The 18,389-nt window shown below is 40.0% G+C and overlaps 1 protein-coding gene and 1 long non-coding RNA gene across 5 annotated transcripts in view; one reads left to right on the top strand and one right to left on the bottom strand.

The window, feature by feature from the left end:
• The window catches only part of LOC109624417 (A disintegrin and metalloproteinase with thrombospondin motifs 20), a 122,628-nt gene that overhangs the window by 89,710 nt on the left and 14,529 nt on the right, over nt 1-18,389 (top strand). For all 3 annotated transcript variants that reach the window (XM_069527713.1, XM_020079061.2, XM_069527714.1), the window contains 5 exons: nt 519-626; nt 2,314-2,478; nt 3,770-4,039; nt 6,084-6,245; nt 6,573-6,749. In XM_069527713.1, coding sequence (XP_069383814.1) covers nt 519-626; nt 2,314-2,478; nt 3,770-4,039; nt 6,084-6,245; nt 6,573-6,749 — 882 coding nt within the window. The remainder of the gene's footprint in view (nt 1-518; nt 627-2,313; nt 2,479-3,769; nt 4,040-6,083; nt 6,246-6,572; nt 6,750-18,389) is intronic.
• Nucleotides 9,607-18,251, bottom strand: LOC109624418 (uncharacterized). Of its 2 annotated transcripts, XR_011243356.1 has the most exons (3): nt 16,541-17,170; nt 13,123-15,690; nt 9,607-12,745 (listed from the first exon to the last, which is right to left on the bottom strand). It is a non-coding gene; the product is annotated as an uncharacterized lncRNA (long non-coding RNA). The 2 variants fall into 2 exon arrangements; XR_011243355.1 differs by having other exon boundaries at nt 9,607-15,690; nt 16,541-18,251.

The following is an 18,389-nucleotide window of genomic DNA, read 5'->3' as shown; positions in this document are numbered from 1 at the left end:
TTAAATCAAGCACATGACCCTCACTCCACACTTCAATGAAGCAAAGGTTGTGACCTGGTTAACATCATGAGCAGCCTCTTTAAATGTTTACCTGCTCTGCTCCACTTTGACCCAAAGTCCAAGTCTGTGTCAAGGAGGACAAAGACCACACGGCTGCTGTGCACTCTGCCTGAGTGGTTTAAGTGTGTTGCTGAGGGTTTTTGGACAGTGAGGGGCACTGAAGGCAGACAGTGTCGAACTGATGACCTTTCAGACTCCAGATAAGTGATCTGTTTGCAGCTGGAATTGAGGTCACTTACCTTATTGACAGATGTTAGGAACATTTGTGGGCATTGCAAAATCTGAACATATAAATCAAAAGGTCCTGCTGTAAGATCACACGCTCTTGAATAAAGATATGATTACATAAACACCCATGTTTTTGTGGCGCAGTTTCTTCCGCTGCTTCAGTCTGTTGCTGAATAGCTCACATGTGACATGCAGCTCATTATATTGTGTTCGCATGTTTGTGTTTGTAGGACTGTGAGATGCCAGGATGTCCATGGACCTCTCCAGCAAAAAGCACACCTCGACCTGACAACTCAGCTCAGCTGCTGACTCAGTGGAGATACGGCTCCTGGACTGCGGTAAGGAAACGCACACAGGATTTACTGTGTCTGTCAGAGCAAATGACTAATATAATAATAATAATGAATAATAATACAAATGTACAATGCACTTTGTTTACATATTGTACCGTTGCATTCATCTTCCTGTGTGTGCAGCTTGAGGGTAAATGATCTGCTGAGCTCTAGAGTGAGATTTACCTCTCATTAAGTTTTCATTCTTTGTCAGAAACCTCTGTCATTGACAATGAAATGTGAGAATATTGATGGAGCTGTGTGTGTGTGTGGGGGGGGGTTAATAGAAGGAAACCACTCTCCTATAATGATGGGTATCCTGGTTGTATGTTTACAAATATACGGTTGTCATATTCAAGAATTTATTGTATATCCCTACATTCCTTCAGATAGCACATACTGTATCCATGATCCTCTTTGGCATTGTCTCTTTTACCCCCTGCTGTTGCACACACACCCACACACACCCGCCCACACACACACACACACACACACACACAGACGCCACTGTCTGGGCTGAGAGGCCCCTCTGTCTCCCTGATACTTTTGCATTGTTACTCGTTGCAAATGAAAACCAGATTTCATCTAAACACAAGTCTACGGTTTCGTAGATTGAGCCCCGTCTGTCAATCTGAAAGTCGTTGTGAGCTCACATGTCAAAGAGGCCAGCAGTGTGGTCTCACACACACACACACACACTCACACACACCACATGAACATATACACAGGCATACATTGCCCCAAGCAGCGGAACTGCCATCGTCTTTAAAGTGTCATTGATATGAGAGAGATATTAACGGGCCTGTTTGAGCTGGAGCCATTTGATTGCATTAGGTATTCATCTCCTCTGAAATGTTTACTATGATGCCGTGTTGAGATGGCACAGGTGTCGTTTGACTACGAGCTGCTGAAAGGTGATGAGAGAGTCATCTCAGGACACCAGCATAGAAGAAATATTTAGTCTCATCAGACAAACAAACCTGAAGCTAAAGGTCTAACGCACAGACACTATTTTTGTTTATTTTCATCGCTGGCTGAAAAGTAGATAAAGACATGAAGGTTTAAAATCATGAACGTTGAAATCAATGTCATAACTAAATTTATAAAAGCTGATTATTTACCCTGCATGAGAAAAAAGATGCATTCTAAAACACGATGGTACAACTGTCTTTTTAGTGATCAGAAGTCATACCACACAGGGGCAGATTAATCAAATGTTTTGGTTTTTTTCACATAAAAAGCTTACTTCATAAAATGTCATCAATTAGAATTCATAAAACATTCATAAAATGGTAAATAAAAAAAGTAAATTTGAATTCTAATCGAACATAATTGCAGTGTTCCATTGCCAGTATATACTATGTACCACCTGTGTAAGTTAAACTCTTCAGTCATATAGTGTTTATAGATACATAAAGTATACTGTACATATTCTATGCCCTCATTGACATTTGGGGCTGCCTAAAAGTGCTATAAAAACTTGTATAACACAGTTTAGATATCACTGACAACCACTCAGCTCTGTGGTTCATTATCTAAACAGCATGGCACCTCCTGTTAAGTCAGAAAGAGTATCATACACTTCACACGTCACTTTAAAAACCACAGTGTATAAAAACTGAAAATGAAAATAACTGAAATTCCACAAGACAAACATTCATGTCAGCTCTGCCTGTATCTGCCTGTCTTCCAGTGCTCCGTGTCTTGTGGCAAGGGGAAGCGAGCGCGTTATGTCAGCTGCAGAGATGCCCAGGGAGGAGTGGCCGACGAATCGTACTGCGCCCATCTGCCACGCCCCCCAGAGACCTCCGCCTGCTTCAGCCCCTGTGGCCAATGGCGTGCCGGGGAGTGGTCTCCCGTGAGTTCACACTGTGTCCAATCAATACAGCTGTCTCCCACTACAGTGACTGGCTTGATTTGTCTTTGCATTTAAAGTCTTGATTTGTTGTGCGTCAACACAAAGAGAGAGCCAAAACTCTGGATATTGTCACCGAGCGATCAGAGGTGGGGTCGTCTAACTGGCAGTGAAGGAGCCAGAGATGATTTACAGTGATTCTGTTCTGATCTTTTTAATCACATGTTCATGTGAAATGAAAATCCTTTTAAATATAAAATCCCAGAAGAAATTTCTCTGAGGGGACAAAGTCTTAAGTTCATTAAATTCACGTCATATTAACTTGATTTCTACTCCTGTTGTATTCACAGTTACAGACTCATGGGGCTTCACATCATGAAACAATACACGAAAACAACACTCCCCGAACTTAAGGCTGATTTAGAACCTGGAAACTGGCCCACAAACAATTTATTTGAGACATAAATTGGAGAAATCTTTGGGGAAGAAGTCGCAGTGGAAAAGGTCATTCAGGAATGTGAACTCAGAGATGAGAAACAAGGATTCTGACATTTAGAAAGAATAGAATCAACTTATTTTGTCTCTTAAAGGTTAAAACTCACTGAAAAATGTAAATTCACTCATTATCCACTCTCCACTATGCCGATGGAGGGGTGGGTGAAGTGTTTGAGTCAACAAAACACTTCAGGAGTTTCAGGGGTAAACAGTGTTGCAGCCAAGTTCAATACATTTGAAGTAACTGGTGACTCCTCCAGACATAACAAAACAACATAAAAAACATTGCATGCCTCCATACTGTTCGTGAGGTATCTTCCAAGTGTCTGCAAGACCCAACATGTATATTTGACTTCAAACAGCGTCATTTACAATGTGTTTTAATCCTAAAAGTCCACTGATATCCTCCTTGGAGGCCGGTCACGACCAAAATTGCTATGTCCGCTAGCATCGCTACTTCTGGTAGTGGAGTTTTAAGCTTAAAACACAGTGTCAATGACGCAGTTTCAAGTCGAATATGAATGTCGGGGCTTGTGGACACTTGGATGACAAAAGTGTATTGAAATTTTTTCTTGTAAAATCGCAAAACATATCCGTCACATGTTTTGAAAATCATGTCATCATGGATGAGACGCAGCTACTTTTAGTCTTTAGTTTACTACATGGTTCTTACAGCAGTGCAGACTGTGAAGTTGAGTCTATAACTTAAATCAGATTTCTGCCTTGTTCATTTCTCAAAAATGTCCTGTCCCACTCCCTCACGTCTGTGTGTTACACTTCTCTCTCTCCCTTGCTACAGTGTTCAGCAACATGTGGCACAGGACGATCCACCAGACAGGTGGTCTGCTCTAACTACCACCAGCCAGTGGACCAGTCCTTCTGTGACCCGGATGAGAAGCCTGCAACAGAAAAGGAGTGTACCGCTGTGCCCTGCTCCTCTACCTACAACCGCCAGCGCATCAACAACCAGCCATACGGATATCCACAGGACCCAGGACGCCATCCAGGGCACAGCAACTGGAATGTGCCCTCTGCAGACAACCAGTGGAGGACCGGACCCTGGGGCGCAGTATGTTTGTTCAGCAAATGATCTTTGGATAAAAAGCAGCGTATTGTATTTGGTGCTGTAGTAGAAAGCATTTTCAGGAAACCAGATCTTCTCTTGGAGCCTGATTATGTTTTATATGTGAAAAAGCCAATGATGAATGAAATTATTTGATGTTTGGCCAGTTTGGTGTATAGTATATATAACATAATGCTGTGAAATCCTGTGTTTGTCTGCATGTAAACAAAACCTTGTGAACACTGGGTGGGTGAGGTAGTGGATGTTTTCAGTTCCCAGGGCAGAGGGCCATACATGGTAAAGGACTTTACAAACAGCACCAATGGACACATTGCAATGCATACACTGTAGAGTGTATATACTGTGTATAAATGTTGTGTCAGTGTAAGTAAAGACATTAGTTTTCTATACTGTAGCTATGTATCCAAAGTATCATCCCCTGAAGGTGCGACCTTAATTCTTCGGCTGAAATCGATTGGGCATGAACGAACCCGAACGGATCGGAGCCATTCAGGCTTTTCATGCTCTTGGCTTTGAGTCGTGTTGGCTCAGATGCAGGCAGGATGCTATTTTCATCGGGCTCAAGTTCATCTTTTTGTGTTTAACCATGTGTGGTAGCTGAGTTAGTTTATGCCAAGATCGGTGCAGATGAAGTTGTGTCTAATGCACAAAGTTTTATTTTGTAGTCCATTTTGCCATGAAATTGCCCCAGTGTACCCAGGCCAACATTAACACTAACACAAGAGCTATGTCTGGCCTTTAGTGGTTGAGCTGCAAAAGAGACCTGAACAGCATTTAATAGAAATCACATGAGTGGAAGAAATAGTTGGATCGTGTGCGATGGCATCCACAACAACTTGTAGGATGCATGACCTTCATTTGTAGTTTTAGTCTTTAGTATTTGGTCTTTCACCCCAATTTGTGTTAGTATTTGTGTATACTAGTGCAGTGCTGGTTGTAGTTTTCTTTCTGATGCGGTAAAAGTGACCTGCAGTAATTGAGCCGCTGCAAGTAAAGACCAGCTGCTGGACTCAGTTCATAGAACCCTGAAGCTAGCACAAAGAGCTGGTCACCTGTTTATTCAAAGTTTATGAAGATGGAACCAATTACGTGACCTAATTGCAGCAAATTCAACACTGTACTTCCTTGGACCCTTAACAAACACATGCCTGGTATGAAGCTAAAAGGAGAATGGTTCTCTAAAGCCACATACAGACAGTAATTTCTAGAATTATTAGCTGTCCAGTTAAGTTAAAGTAGAACCCAATGTGTTATTTAAATGAAAGAATCTGCTCCTCAGGAATTGGCAAAACATCTCAGTTCTGGGTAAAATCACAATGTTTTACCCCTAAATTTCCTGTTTTGAAATTTTCACCTAATAAATCACTTAATGAGAAGGCCATTGCTCCATCAACAGATGTGTTTATTTCTGTAAAACTTTAGTGATCACATTAAGGATTTCAGAGGATGATTGATGTTTTGTGTGTTTCTTTTTCTCTGAAAGCCATGAGAAGAAAATTCTTCTATTTTTTAAAATCCCCCCAGAAGAGGCATTCATCTCAGCACACTGTTCATTCTCACATTCTCCCATAATGAAGTGGAGTGGAAGCTGCAGTCCAGGCTCACCCAGTGCTGTCCTCCCTCACACATACAGAGCTCTGAATGTACTCACTCCTATTGACAGTGGAGATTAGTCATTTTAATTGGATGCAGTGTGCACCCACTGCTCCGTTCAAGGCTGTGTCGTTCAGAGTTTCAGACAATCCCTCATTGGCTGATGTTTTTCCTCCTTAGGAAAACAGTTTTGAACTGTGCAGCTGGAGGTCGTCTTAGTGAGATAAATACAGCATGTCAGGTTGTATATTGTGTGTTAGTTCGAATAAACGTATGATTTCTGGAGCTTGTAGGGAACTTTGGTCGTGAGACGACATCGGTCATATATTATAGAGGAGTAGTACCCAGGTGTTTCCCAGTGGTTTTCTATTTTTTAGGCTTCTTTGTGTGTTCATGTGTCGTAGCCCTCAATGACACACGTGTGTGTGCTCTGCAGTGTTCCAGTACATGTGCAGGAGGCTTCCAGAGACGAGTGGTTGTCTGTCAGGACGCTGATGGACGCAGCAACAGCTACTGTGACGAGAGAGTAAAACCTGCCGAGTCCAAGAGCTGTGACTCCGGGCCCTGCCCTCTGTGGAACTACGGCGTCTGGGGAGAGGTGAGGTCACGTTTAGAGCTCAAACAGTTTTTTCGTACTCTTCCACACGCTCATTGTAAACGTGGTTATATTTCTCACACTTCTTTTATGTTTTCATCCTAACCCTGTCTGTGAATGTTAGTGACTGCATCTTCATCTCCAAATGTTTCCATTTCTGCTTGTTCACGCAACCCCAAAGTCAGGTTACTTAGGTCAAGGGACATTAGTCTTATAAAGTCATTGCTCAAATAGTCAGCAAAAGCCCAGCTCAAGTAATTTATCAGTAGTCATTATTATATAATATAATGATGTGAGATTATTAAGAATGATTTTACTTTCTAACCTCAGTGCACCCAGACCTGCGGTGGAGGACGGAGGACTCGCCTGGTGGTGTGTCAAAGGCCCAATGGTCAGCGGCTCAACAACTACAACTGTGACATCCTGGACAAGCCCACTGACATGGAGCAATGCAACCTGCAGACCTGCCCAGGCTCCGCCTCCTGGCACCGCCGACCATGGAAGCCGGTATGATAGTGCTAACTCGTTCTCCTTTGCCACTTACCCTCCCCACCGAGGTGTGCCTCACTGTGAGTAGACATTGTGTGTGCTGAAAACGAACTGCGTGGCGAGTGTGATTTCTTTGCCTAAAACTGTAGGTGACTCTGGAGTGAGAGCTGGGTGTCGAGTGCTACCGTTGGCTCGCTCGCTTGCTCCAGCCCACCCAGAGGGGCCCTGCAGTGGCGTGGTGCTGATTAGAATCAAGAAAAAAATAAAGAAAAAGAAAAATACACAAAAACACAATGCTGCTCCACTCAGGGGATCATGAAAAACACATGGAACCCATTTTGAGACAAGGCTCCAAATGCAATCATATAAATGTGGACGGTGCTGTCCAACATTGCCATATATTTGTAGAGGCATAACTCTAGAAAATATTTATTTCATTTATGAGGGTTGAAGTAAATGTTCTTTGTTGTTATTGCTGTCTTCACCCTGAATCTGAAGTACACAAGTGTATATTTGTGTATAAGAGTTTATATAATGACCTTTATTGAACAGCAACAGATGACTGTCAGTGTATTTTGTATATGTATCTTTGTACAGTATTATTTTGTTTTTCAAGTAGCCGTTACTGAATATTATATTTAATTTTTTTTGCTGGTGCTCTTGGTCAGACCTCTCGTATCTCTTTATGAGTTAATACAGTTTGTACAGAGGAAAATATTTTCAGATCATGTTTCATGCGTATTTTTGATAATGTTTTTATTTTTACTTAGGTTGAAATACAGTTTCACATAATTGACATGTATAAAATATTTTAAAACATCTACACTGTCACATTAACCGAGTGAACTATGAAATAAAATATATAGATTCAACTTCATCCAAAAATGAAATTAAAAGCAAGTGCCTTGAAATAACTTAAAAAATAAACATTATAGGGAATAAAACATTATTAAACATTAACTGAATAAAGTATATTGTCTGGTATATGGTCACATTAAAAAACAGGAATGCTGATAATCTACACTGTATTTACCATTCTAAAATATTTGTATTCACCTGCTTTTTACTTTACATACAAAGAAGCATCTTAATGTGTCAACCAGTGGATCCTAACATCCTGTCTGTGAATGGAAGTCTCTCATTATGATAAGGCACTGTAATAGTTTACATTAAATAATGGTGCATTACTGGTATTCTGAAGATGGAGGTTTATCATATCTTCAGGCTGAGAAAGTATTCATGAATATCAGGCAGCAGCAGTGCAGCTTATTGCACATGAAACCGTCAGTGCAGTATAAATCGTTGAGCCGTTCTTCACCTTCGATCAGTGGCCATAACACAAACATAAGCACACAGATACCTCCTCTTTAAAAAGTTATGGTCATTTGTTGCTGTGTCTCTTTTTTCCTTTGGCCAGTTTTTTTTGTTTTGTATTTCTGAAGGATTTTTTTTTTCAGATAAAACTTATTTATTTGTTTACAAGAGATTATTAGTTGTTTCAGCTTCAATGTTGTTCTTCCGGTTTGGACTGATGAAACCACTTTATTTGAATCATTTGTCATGATACACAAATGACACCTGAACTGTTCTGGACTGATCCTTTGGTCTGTGCAGTCATGTGACCTGGGACATGGGAAGTCTAGTTATATTGAATAAACAGAACTAAACATTTCCATAACCCATGTTCAGCTTTGTTCCCCATTCACACTAAAACATTAAGCATTATGATAAAAACAGTCAGCATCATTGCAAAATCTGCTTCTGTATAGTTAATCATCCAGTATTTAATGAGAAGATCAGATTTTGGCTTAATATACTCTACATGTTGAAAAGAAGCTCTTATTGTCGTGTTACAGCCTGAAAGAGGAATAAACACCTGTTGCAATTCTTTTTTTTTTTTGCTGACCTGCACTGGCTTCACGCCCCTACTGTGATTACTCCCAGTTCACACCCTGTTCAGACCTGGTATTAACATCTGTCCTGAGGGACTGGATTAGTCGATGCTCAGTACAGCTGTGAACCAAATGAGACCTGATTGTGTCATGAAATGCGATCACTTTAACCACATGTGGAGGTGGTCTGGGACGTATCCTTTAGCTGTGTGAATGCAAATGCATCGTGGGCCACATGTAAAGGAGCGCCTGCTCAGAGGACGTCCTCTGACCCGCTCTCGATGAATCAAACTTATTTTTTACACTTTTCAGTGAGCATACATTGATCGTTTGTAGCCTCTACCACAATATAAACACTGATGAAGGCATAATGATCGATACTAAGATTCATTCAAGTGTTACACTTTCCTGTGCAGCTCAGCAGATTCAGTCTCCCGCGAACAATTCACGAACAGTTTAAAAAAAAAAGTGACATAACAAAGTTATCATGACAAATATTTCAGGTGAAGTGTTTCACATGAGTCTGTGTTTATGTTGGCGTCCTCGCTGCACTCTTTGCTTCTCTCTCTGTGTCATTCACAACCAAGACTTCCACAACCAAGACTCCTCAGCCATGACAGTTTCACTCCCACTCTTCTTTTTTGCTCAACATGTGGTGCAAAGTTGCCAAACTCAAGAGGGCAACGCTACTTTATTTAGCATATTCTGGTTTGTTATTGTTCTTTTTGCTATTTATTTCATTCTCATGAAAGATACATAATATGTTGAATTAGCTTTTTTCCCACTGTAAAGAATATTAAAGAAACGTAACTGAAATTTGTGTTGTTTGTCAATGCAATATTTTACTGAAAAACTAAATACAGGACTGTAGTAACTGTTATTTACGAGAGAGCACATATTATGTTCAAGGTTATGAAAACATAAATCCTAATGTCTCACTAGAGAACACGATTTTGATGAGAAGACAGAACATACAGACGTGCAATGATGGTTGAAATATAAAGTTTATTGCTTTGTTAGAGAAGCAGTTTTTGTCGGGGTACAGCAGTTTTCTTCGTTTTCTAGTACACTACTACACTCTAGTTAAATACGAGATTGCAATATGTGCACAGTATACCCATGGAGTATATGGCGTGTAGGCGATTTACTGTAAACAACTCATCAGAGACTTGACTCATAGGTCATTATGTGGTATTTTGGTATTTGACCCTCAATTGACTTCATTCCATTTGGCCGTCTTGTTCAGTAATCTTCACAACAGCTCAACCTCTGAGGGCTGCACTTAAACCTGTTTCTGTTGCATTTGTTGTACTTAACATACTTTGGTATAATGTAGTGTAAAAACACTGCAGGTCTTTTCCCTTTTATGTGTTTCAACATTTTTATTTTGCAATCTCCCTGGAGAAAACATACACAGGCCAAATCAAACTTTGGCGCTGGGTGGCACATCTGTTTACCATTGTAAAAATGGAGCGCTCTGTAATGCATTTGGCAGAAGACTGAAGACCCAGAGTATTACTTTTACTACAACAATAATTGGTATTAATTCATGCTGGCATGGTTGTTAAGTTGAGGAGTTCCAAAAGCAAAGCTCTGCCAGTATTTACAGAAAAGCCCTGCCTGAATATATAGATATTCTATTATTATAATCTAGTATAAGATTAGAAGAGGTTATACTCCAGTGGAAAACACAATGAAATTCCTTCGTAAAAGCACCAGTTAAAAAGTAGTATACTCAAATATACATATACATAATATATATATATATATATATATATATATATATATATATATATACAAAACATAGCAAAATGTGACCATAGGAAACCCCTCATAGAACAAATGCAATGAAATCATCCAATTTAATTCTATATTGTATTGAACTTAATTTAGTGGCAAACATCAATTTTAATTTACCTCCATGCAAGTTAGTTCATATATTATAGAAAGTCTATCATTTTTAAATTTCCAGTCATTAAAAAAAAATATGATGATATCCTGGTGAAATGTCAGATTTGTGTTGGAGCTGATGCTCTTTATATTTGTCATGGCTTCAGTGGGTGTCTTACCTCATGTAACGGCCTCTTCTCTTGGTCAAATCTCCAATATATTATTCTCTGTTAATTACTTTACATCATTTTTGCACCAATATCAGTCACATCAGTTTTCAGAGTAGCTCATAAATCCTTGGAAAATATCTCTGGAGAATGTATGTCAGTACAACACACACTGGGAAGGCATCTTAGTCAAGCCAACATGAAATAAAACATTTCTTAAACCTAAATATGGCTTTATTAATGATGGTATACATCCATCTTGACGATACATGTGATCAAGTCATATTTTATTTTGTAATTCACTTACATTTAAACAGTTTTACAAATTAAGCAATTCAATCTTTGCTTCACTTTATTCACAACATCCCAGGAGTTCTCAAATTAGCTGCCGTCTTTCGTCCGCATCCCTGGATCTTTTCTTATTCTGCTGTGACAGCTTGATTGTTGCGCTATATTCACTTTCAATGTACAGGTCATTGAAACACATTTTGTCATTTGTAAAAAAGAAAAGACACAAAACAATTATCACATTTATTGCACAAAATTGGAATAGCAGACACAGTTTAACATAAACCCACCAGAATGTAAATATCATTAAGTAATGGTAATTACCCTAAAAGCCATGTCGATGTCAAATGTGTGCACAAGGAAAAACAATACGGCTCTGTGTGATGAATTGGCAACCAAGGCACAATTTTAGTAATTTATGCCTGTTTGTTGCTAACAAAAACACACCGTTTCCTGTCAGCAGAGGCTTTCCCATGGAGGGGGATCGCAGTCGAGCGTCTGTGGACTAATCATGCTGCTTCAGATGAAATCCACATGCGCAACATTGACATACTTGACTTTGGCCTGAGGGAGGAACATTCTCCAAACCTGTCACCCCGGGGTCACCTGGTCATGACATCATTGTGTTTCCTCATCCTGCCCATATGCCAGTTGAGTTTGAGCAATTGAAGTGGTGGCTGGGAGGGCCTTAGCATGAATCGTGTCTTGGCTTAAACTTAAATCTGAGTCGGGCGATAGAAATATTTTTGCCTTTGAGAGAAAGCTAAAACTTGATGATTGACGCTGGTTAAAAGTTAAGCAATATGGTCGAGAGATTGGCAAACCATTAAGACTTCTGCTGGCAAAAACAAACAGATGTCGTGAGATGTTATCTGAAGATTCAAACTATTTGGATGGCAGCATGGCTTTCACATCAGGATGACCCTGCGTTGCAAGCGAAACAGATTCATAACATGAAGGGAGAACACATTGCACATTGTTATATAGATTTTCTTGCATAAACATCGTCTTTGTATCTTTGAGAGCAGGTAAATGATCATATGGAAGTAAGCTAGAGAAATACGTGTGGACTCGTAAGCACAATGAATTTGTTCTGGATAGTGGGAGACTTTAAGGGAGGAGTCCTTGTGAGGGTCGATGCTGTTTTGTGGGCACTGGGAGAGATGCAGTGAGATGAAATGAGAAGAGACAGGGCGTGAAAGTCTGGAAGCATTTAGGTTGGTCTACCCCAAACCCATCGAATGATAGGGCACACGGCCTCACTTTGACACAGGTAGAGCGCGTCTGCTTATCCTCAACTTGTTGGTTAAACATTATGAAGTGGTCTTAAGCTTCTAGGATACACTTCTCTGACTCCACTGATCCTTGAGGCTACCATCTCATACTTTACAAGGGCCTGGTCTTATTCAGACCTATCAAGCTGATGGAGTGAAACGGGAAATGTGAGATTCAACAACTCTTTTAAAAAGCCTTTTCGGAAGTATGAGAAAGACGATGATCGATTGCCTGATGTAGCCCATATTAAGTAACAGGGAGGTAATGGTTCTTCCACCCAACTCCAACTTACAGCCGTCCTAAAGTCTTAGACCACTCTCTGGGATGTTTCAGCTGTACTTGTATTGTACTGTTTGACTTAGTGATGTACACTTCACATGAGTTAGCTACCTATCAGGTCTGTTTATTGTTCATCACCTGTGCTATCTGGGCCGCTGGTCGAACCTTCTCCACACAAAACAAGGAAAAATCCAAGGAGATATCCATTCAGCAATCTTGTGCACTGCAGATATTAAGAACAAAAACCTAACAATTCTGTTCACTATCAATTAATCAGCTTTATTTTCTACAAAACAGATTTTCTTACAGAACTGTTCAAAACTCAAAGATATTAAATTTACTATAACATTTGACCAAATAAAGCAGCAAATCCTCACAGTCAAAAAACAGAGGCCATCAAATGTCTGGCAGTTATATAATAAGTTATATACTTTTTGGTACGATTTGTGGGATCATCAAGTTGATTGATTGACTAATTATGGCAGCTTTATGTAACTCTAGTTAGTAAAGCTTTATATTAATAGTTTGACAATGTAGCTTTGGAGAGATCGCAAGTACTTCTTAAAGTGAAAAGGAGGAACTGTATTACCCATAACTGACCTTTGCTTTGGCTCTTCAGACTCCAAGCCGCGAACAGTTCCAATGCCTCTATCTCTCTCTGGTTAACTGCCACGTTTTCTCTTTCGCATTTGCCATTTACGGAAAATGGTGAATCTGCAACAAGATCCTCTATATGCCGAATCTAAGGAGCTGAAAATACAATTTGTTTATTAAAAAAAACACTTCTTTATTTGTTTTCTCATTGATACAATGTATTTAAGGGGGTGTTTTTCCAATTGAGGCATATTTCCTTTGCCAAGACGTGCCACCACCTATAAACTGAGCAGACACAGATAAAGAGATTAGGGTTGTATGGTTAAAAAAGTAATACCAATTTAGTTTAACACTGCAAATACCAGAAAATGTCTATAATGCTGCCATAAAAATCAGCTGTAATCATTTTTCTGCTTATGGATATGTGTTAATAAGACAGGTGTGAATATTTATTTAATACCTTTACAAAAACAAATGTAGGTTATTCTCCTTCTCTTACATCACTTTTTTGGTAAACATGAATTCAAGGTCAAGACCTTCCACTTCTCTGAGCTTTTCCATACTTCCCTGTTTGCAAGCTGTGGTTAACCGGTTGCTATGACAGATTAGAAAAGCAGCTGTGTAACATATAGCAGGAAGAGGGAGTTAGACTGGGATGTGTTGTGTCAAAGGTCACCGCTTTATAACTTCACGGCTGGTCTGCTGTTTGTATTTTTCAACTTCTGTCATCAGGAATTAGAATTCTAGCTGAAATGCAGTCATTCGTCATTTTGTAGTCCATCTGCAGCGTAGTGTGCACATGAGCACTGCCGGATGTTTCAGTATAACACGGTAATGGAAAAAGCTCCAAGTGGAATGTTTATACAAATGGAAAAACTTGCCTCTTTTGTCATTCCGTTTTGACTTATGGTTGCTTGGTGTATCTTTTCGGAGTGGTGTTGACTTAAAAAGGAAACTGTGTTGAAGAAACTGTATATACGTACTCAAGCGAGTGTTTATTTAACTCTTCGGACGTGGCAAAGTCATACTTGGCATGGAGTGCAGAATATGCCGTATAGTTTCAGCCAATCAGAAGATGTGCTGTCAGGACTTGCATTGGCAGAGACAGGAAGGAAATTATTTCCACAACATCTAATCAACTACATCTTTGGATGATTTAAGCAGCAAAATCATGTCTCCCATCTGAAATTCGTCAATCGATTACATTAACATTACTCTAAAACAAAATACGCCTGTTTTGCATTTGGAAATATTGCAATTACATATCCTCATTTTTGTTGAATTTATCCTTTGATATTGTTTGAAATGCCCAGTAAGATTGGTTACTGCTAAAAATTGCACGGAATCAGTCACATATATTAATGCAAGGATTTCACATTGGCCGCGTTCTTGGTTTCAAAAAGTCTGCATGGCTACTATGGCCTGACGGATAAAAAGATCTATGACTTTTGACATTCCTCTGCCCCATGAGGCCGCTCTTACCAGCTGTTCTCATGCTGACAACATGTGTTGTTTTGACTTCTTACAAAACAAAACCCTGAATGGAAAAGTAGCCCGAATGTTCCATGACTCTCTATCTTCCTCCCTCTTGTCGCCCCACGTCTTTGCTGATTTAAGTTTAATCAGTGCAACCAGAGAACACAGTGAAACTGCAACAAGAGACTTCCCTTCTATCACTTGATAATGATCACTTTCTGCACAGATGATTGACAATATAAAGAGCAGGCAGCTTTGTGTGACGATACTGCAGCTCTCAACCTTGACAACATGTAGCCTAGGGTATAATTCTACACTCCCTTCACACAGTCGACGCTTTGCAAGTTTGTTCTTGCTCCAGGTCAGCGCTGAGCTCTTTTGAAGAGTCTATGTAACTACAGTTACCATATGCTTGGTATTACCATCCTCTTGCATTGTAAGCGTGCTGCAATGTGATTGGAATTTGACCTCGGCTCTTATATGTTAAGATATGTTGTTGTTATGAGCCATTAAATGTGGGAAATATGTACCAAAAACTCATATATGTGAACTTGATTGCCTTTTTAGTCGTTTTTCTGTCTTATTTAATAATACATTATTTATTTTGAGACAATCAATAAAAGGTAATTTAGATACTAAATAACTTGGCTGAAGTCTTATAAACAGATTAAGTATTGTCTTACACCATTATAGTGGCTAAATCAAACAAGCTGTAACCAGTTTGTAAGTTAAAATTTTTTTGTCACTGATCTTGACAATAATAAGCATTTTTCATCATTATGATGTGTGATTAGGTCCTTTGTCATTTTGAATCCACAACATAAACCATTTTTTCTCACTGATTTCTGCTTTTATCACCCACCTGTGTTGCTTAAGGTCTTAGCGATCAATGTATTTGATCACTGAGCACATTCACACAAGTGGATATTTGGTTTGGTGGATTTCACCTTCTCTCTCTGAAGTACACAGTAAACAGCATTAATCGTTTGACTGCCACATGGTCGAGTCTCTTTTCGGGACGTCTAACAGCTTCCATGTGTCCTATTGGCTTACCTGTTCACAGTGGAGCAGTGGGTGGGGTTGTGTTGAGGTTGCCGCCTGCCAGACAAAGACAAAGGTGCTGAGGAAAGAGTCTCTAATATCAGTCTGATAGAAGAAATATGTCTGTTAGAAATCATGCTGGGTTATGACATACTAAATATAGGCCACTATAATATACTACTATACTACTACTACTAAATCAGACGTCTGTTCAGGCTATTATGTTTTATACTTTGCCAGAAATTCCATGAATATGTGCCTGGTTTAACTCTCAATTATGTGAGTTGTTCCAGAGCAGAGAAACCCAATCCAATCAAGAATGTTGTCACTACTAAGATCAGCCTGTTGCTTACATATTATTTTAAAAATCAATATTTTTTTCTCTGCAGAAGTTTTTCTTTTCTTCTTTTTTCACAAAAGCTGTTTTATCTGGCGTGTTTTCAACTTTGTGCCAAATTCAAAGAGACCAATTCATTGCATCTTATAGAAATTCACATCATGTGTGGATGAACGTCAGCGGATTACAGTCGATTTAAGCCACCTAATCATGTGAAATTAATGGCTGGGACAACGTGGGAGGGCAAATCTTTCCAAGAGTGTTTCATTTATCATGTGAGCTTTTGGTTTTATGTGCTGTTTTTCTCTGGCTTTTAACTAACATTCAGAACACGTATATCACAGAAAGACAAGAGGATAACTGTTTAAATCCAACATAACATACATAAAAGCAAAAAGTACATTTGATATAAATATTATCAGTAAAAGCTCCTCATAATATCATAATGCAACACTCTCCAAAGAAAAAGCCGACCTCCATATTCAACTTTGACACTCTCCAAAAGCAGTGAGATAGCAGCACGTCAGGCTGAGAGCAGCTGAGACTCCGTGATAAGTGGAGGAGTCTTACCTGAGTGGGTGCTGCTGAGTGAAGCAGCCCAGCTGTGGCTCAGTGAAACAGAGGTCCCTGAGTCCTTGCCCTCCTCTTGCTCTCAGAGGTGAAGCTGTCCTCTGGTCCCACGCGTTGTGCCAGCTCTCCGTGCTCTAGTCTTTAGAAGCCCTGATTAACTAATAGCTGACAGATGAGGGTGCAGGGTGGAGGGAGGAGCACGTCGCCGTACACTGCGTCTTTTTCTCTCTCTCACCGCACAAAACGCAGATACAGTTCAGTCGGGGGAGCGTAGCCCGTATGGCTGCGATTTCCTTTCTTCCTCTCCTTTTTTTCTTTCTCTCTCTCTTTTTTTCCTCCTCCTGCTTTTACAGCAGTAAGGAGGGGCTAACCCCCCTCTCCACCACCACCACCAGCCCCTCCAACATGTTTGCCTGTCTCTGCTTTTGTCTGAGGTAGAGGGACTTCTGTTATCATTTTTTGAGGGAGTGTGCAGCGGGTATGTGAATCTGCCACGCTCAGGACCAGTCGCTCAGGTCCGGCCTCGGCTTTGATGTTCTGTGTCAGCTGAGCCAGACCTGTGTTTAAAATGCCTGTGTAATTACAATGTGTGTGATGCATGTGTGTGCAGTGTCAAACCACTGCCCGCACCACAGAACAGGACCAGGAGGTGGCTTTGTTTGAAGGGTTCAATTGGGTACTCCAATCTCGATCGGTAGACTTCTTTTTTCTTTTCAGGGCAGGAATAAAAAGTCTTTCAGCTTCTAGAAAGTGGTGAAAGAAAAGACAAAAGTCCTCGAGACACGTTTGTGAGTCTAGATTCTTCCTCCGATGCCCCATGATCGTCTGTAGTATGATCAGTGCCATGAGCGCACAGGAAGAAAAAAATAGTGTGTCTGGTGTTATGCAACATTCTGAGATCATAATTAGAGGACAATGCAATATTATGTGTATTATCTGGACTGGAAAATACGCTAAGACAAAATGTAACTCTTCTCATCTTGTGTATTTGATTCCAGCACCCCATTTTTGGAGTGGCTTTGTATAGGGGCGCTCACTCGTCAAGCAGAAATAGCGGGCACCCTAATTGCTGTCTGGCCTCATGGGGACCGAGGGCTCTAGAATATTTTAATCTGCCATCTCAGGCAAAGACCTCTTTTGCAAGGCTTTCATCAGGGTTTCTGGTTTTTATTCATTACAGGTTATTTTTTTTCTTCTTCTTCGTTGTCGTCTCTCTAGCTGTCCTGAAGAATTTCCAGGTTCCTTATTGGTACCAGATGATTGTCTCGCCATGCATCCACGTTTGGCTCTGCATCTTTTCTCTCCTGCCCCGGCCCTCTGCCTTTCACAGCAGCTCTTAAAGTAATTCCTCTGTTTACAGGTTAAATAGTTGGCTGCATTCCGTCAGCGTGCGTCTGTTTGACAAAAGGTTTTCAGTGAAATCCATTTGGGTTTGTTGAGCTGAGATTTGTTTCCAGTGAGTTCAGTTGGCCATGAAATTAAACAAGGAAGCTGCTGGGTTCTGGTTTTGAGTTGTGTTTAAATCCTGCGTATGTGGTGCTGAGGGAAATATTTATGTCCATCAAAATGTAAACCCAAAAAGATGGATGGTATATGATGTCTGGATATGGTTGAGAAATCTAGCGATTTATACATTTATGAGATGGACACGTAATTTCAATATTGATATAAAAATTGGATAAACAAGTGACCAGTGCTCTGTAGCAGTCAATGCAGCATAACCCAACAGTTTTTGTTTTTAAATACTTTTTTAATCATGAGCACAATTGGTAAAGATATAATCTTCTGAACTTCAACAGGACTTTGCTAATCTGCCCATTTTTTCCATTTTTCCCCATCCACCCTTCTC

This window comes from Paralichthys olivaceus, chromosome 7 (genome assembly GCF_024713975.1).
Source record: "Paralichthys olivaceus isolate ysfri-2021 chromosome 7, ASM2471397v2, whole genome shotgun sequence".
Lineage (NCBI taxonomy): Eukaryota > Metazoa > Chordata > Actinopteri > Pleuronectiformes > Paralichthyidae > Paralichthys > Paralichthys olivaceus.
This window is presented reverse-complemented; position numbering and strand designations above follow the sequence as displayed.